The 2,477-nt window shown below is 41.3% G+C and overlaps 1 protein-coding gene across 1 annotated transcript; it reads left to right on the forward strand.

Annotated features, from left to right (window-relative positions):
* Positions 1 to 848: 848 nt before the first annotated feature.
* On the forward strand, positions 849 to 2,137 carry LOC103522365 (potassium voltage-gated channel protein Shaker-like; the record flags this gene model as incomplete). The annotated part of the gene is made up of 2 exons (XM_026832555.1): positions 849 to 1,022; positions 1,872 to 2,137. Coding segments are annotated over exons 1-2 (440 nt in total), but the record flags the coding sequence as incomplete, so codon positions are not given.
* Positions 2,138 to 2,477: the final 340 nt, after the last annotated feature.

Consider the following 2,477-nt stretch of genomic DNA (forward strand, 5'->3'; position numbering starts at 1 on the left):
GATTTGCTGCGGGTGTTAAATTTTCTCAAGCTAGAAAGAGGCGCATTTTTTTTTTTTTTTTAACGACGAACGAACAGAGGTCTATATTTTAAATCGACCATTTTGTAGGTATTTACTTCGTCACTACAACTCTAGGACAACAACACAAGATCATTTTGTAATATTTTTTCAACGAAGAATAAAAAAAGTATCAATGAAATTTTCGTGCCTCTTTGTTCAGACCGCCATGTTTTCTAAGCGGAAGGTGAGGTCATATTTATGTTTATTTTTCTTTCAAACTCAGCCGCTTTCTTTCTTTCCAATACGTTGATAGGTTTATCTGGTGCACGAAACAACACCTTCCCTTACAATACACGCAGCCATGACAGATTTTGTGAATCTGGAAGTCAGGAATACAAATGCGCTGAAAATTCAGGCTGACGTAAAAATGATAGATGGAACTAAGTCAGGAATTTCCAAGTGGTGGGCCCGCTTGATACCTAAATAATGAAACATAAAATAAATATTGTACTATTCTTTCACTTCTTTTATTGGTCTGATCCTTTTTAATTCTCAAAAACCTCATTCTAACAGCTAGCAGTATTTAAATGAGGTAAACTATCTTTCTCCCGTTATAAATAAGGTATACTGTTGGTCTGCCTATACTCCTATAGTATTTGACCTATTTCGCTATGCGCATTTATATGACATAGCTACTCATTTTTTTCACGAGGCTGAGTGGGTCCCGCAACAGGCAACAGTCAGTCACGGAATCAATCATTTGCATGATACAAATTTCTTGACCCCGCCGGGAATCGAACCCGGGTCTCCCGCGTGCAAGGCGAGCGCAGTGACCACTACGCTACGCCATGGGAGCTGACTCATTTTCTAATGGTTTTGTCTGGATTGATTTCAGGTCGCTGCCGAAATTAAGCAGCCAGGACGAGGACGGGCCACCCTCGCACTCGCAGCATTATCCCGGGGTAGATCACTTCGAACCCATTCCACACGACCATGACTTCTGTGAAAGAGTCGTCATCAACGTAAGTTATCTTGCTTCTAATACCGCCCTCAATATTCTTGTCACTAGTTTTGACAGTTTGCGTCAATATATTGACATTACGAGTACATAGGTATGTATCTTTCCTGGCTGGGGGACAGATCAGCTTAGTCTGGCTGGGGAACAGCGAAGAAACCAGCCTGAAATTTCTATGGCTAAAGAAATAGCAAAGGTTGAGTGCGAAGGCCATCCACTTGTGAAATGTTTGTAGCCAAAACCAACGATCAGTCCAAAGCAATCACTCTATCTAGAGCTGATTGAGAAGCTGAAGCCAGCCTACTTAGCTTAGTTGATAGTGCGTCTGCCTTGTAAGCGCTAGGCCGCGGGTTCGATTCCCGCCCGGGGCGGATTTTATCCTTGTCACTAGTTTTGACAGTTTGCGTCAATATATTGACATTACATGGGTATGTATCTTTCCTGGCTGGGGGACAGATCAGCTTAGTCTGGCTGGGGAACTTTAAACAGCGAAGAAACCAGCCTGAAATTTCTCTGGCTAAAGAAATAGCAAAGGTTGAGTGCGAAGGGCATCCACTTGTGAAATGTTTGTAGCCAAAACCAATGATCAGTCCAAAGCAATCACTCTATCTAGAGCTGATTGAGAAGCTGAAGAAAAACGTTGACCCCGTCTGAACACGGGAAAAGCAAAGAGGAAGAAGAAAGAAGGAAAGCCAGAAGAAAGCACTACCGCGTTTTACGAAGTCTGGATTGAACTGGGTATTAAGTTAGTATAGCTCAATCCTGATGTGGTAAACTCCGCTCTTAGTAGTCTAATCTAAGGTACTTCTCTTGCAAGCCTGTTTTTAACAAATATTTTTTTTCTTCTCCTTTGCAGGTGAGTGGGCTTAGGTTCGAAACCCAACTCCGCACACTGAACCAATTTCCAGAAACCTTACTCGGGGATCCTGCTCGACGCATACGTTATTTCGACCCTCTCAGGAACGAATACTTTTTCGACCGAAACCGTCCTAGTTTCGACGCCATTTTGTATTACTACCAAAGTGGTGGAAGACTGAGAAGGCCGGTGAACGTCCCTTTAGATGTATTCTCTGAGGAGATCAAATTTTATGAGCTTGGCGATGTCGCCACAAATAAATTTAGGTAAGTTTGACGAGCAAAACTCAAAGTAGATAATTAGACATGATATCACGAACGTAAAAAGCCAACTCCTCCTCCTTGATGATGTCCTTTGTAATTTTAAGAAAATGTTCATCAGCTCAGTAAAAGTGGTTTAAAAATCATATGATAGCCTAGGGTTTCTATTTACATATTTCCAGTGATTTCTGGTCTTGTCTCCCCGGATCTCGTTTTATTTTTCAAGGAAAGTTTCCTATAGTTATAAACGTTAGTATTAAATACTAAATTATTATAAATCGTCACGGCTTCTACATATCAATGACTAACAAATGTCCTTGTTTGGTTTGCTTTCCAGGGAAGATGA

The sequence above is a fragment of the Diaphorina citri genome, unplaced genomic scaffold (genome assembly GCF_000475195.1).
Source record: "Diaphorina citri unplaced genomic scaffold, Diaci psyllid genome assembly version 1.1 scaffold8083, whole genome shotgun sequence".
Classification (NCBI taxonomy): domain Eukaryota; kingdom Metazoa; phylum Arthropoda; class Insecta; order Hemiptera; family Psyllidae; genus Diaphorina; species Diaphorina citri.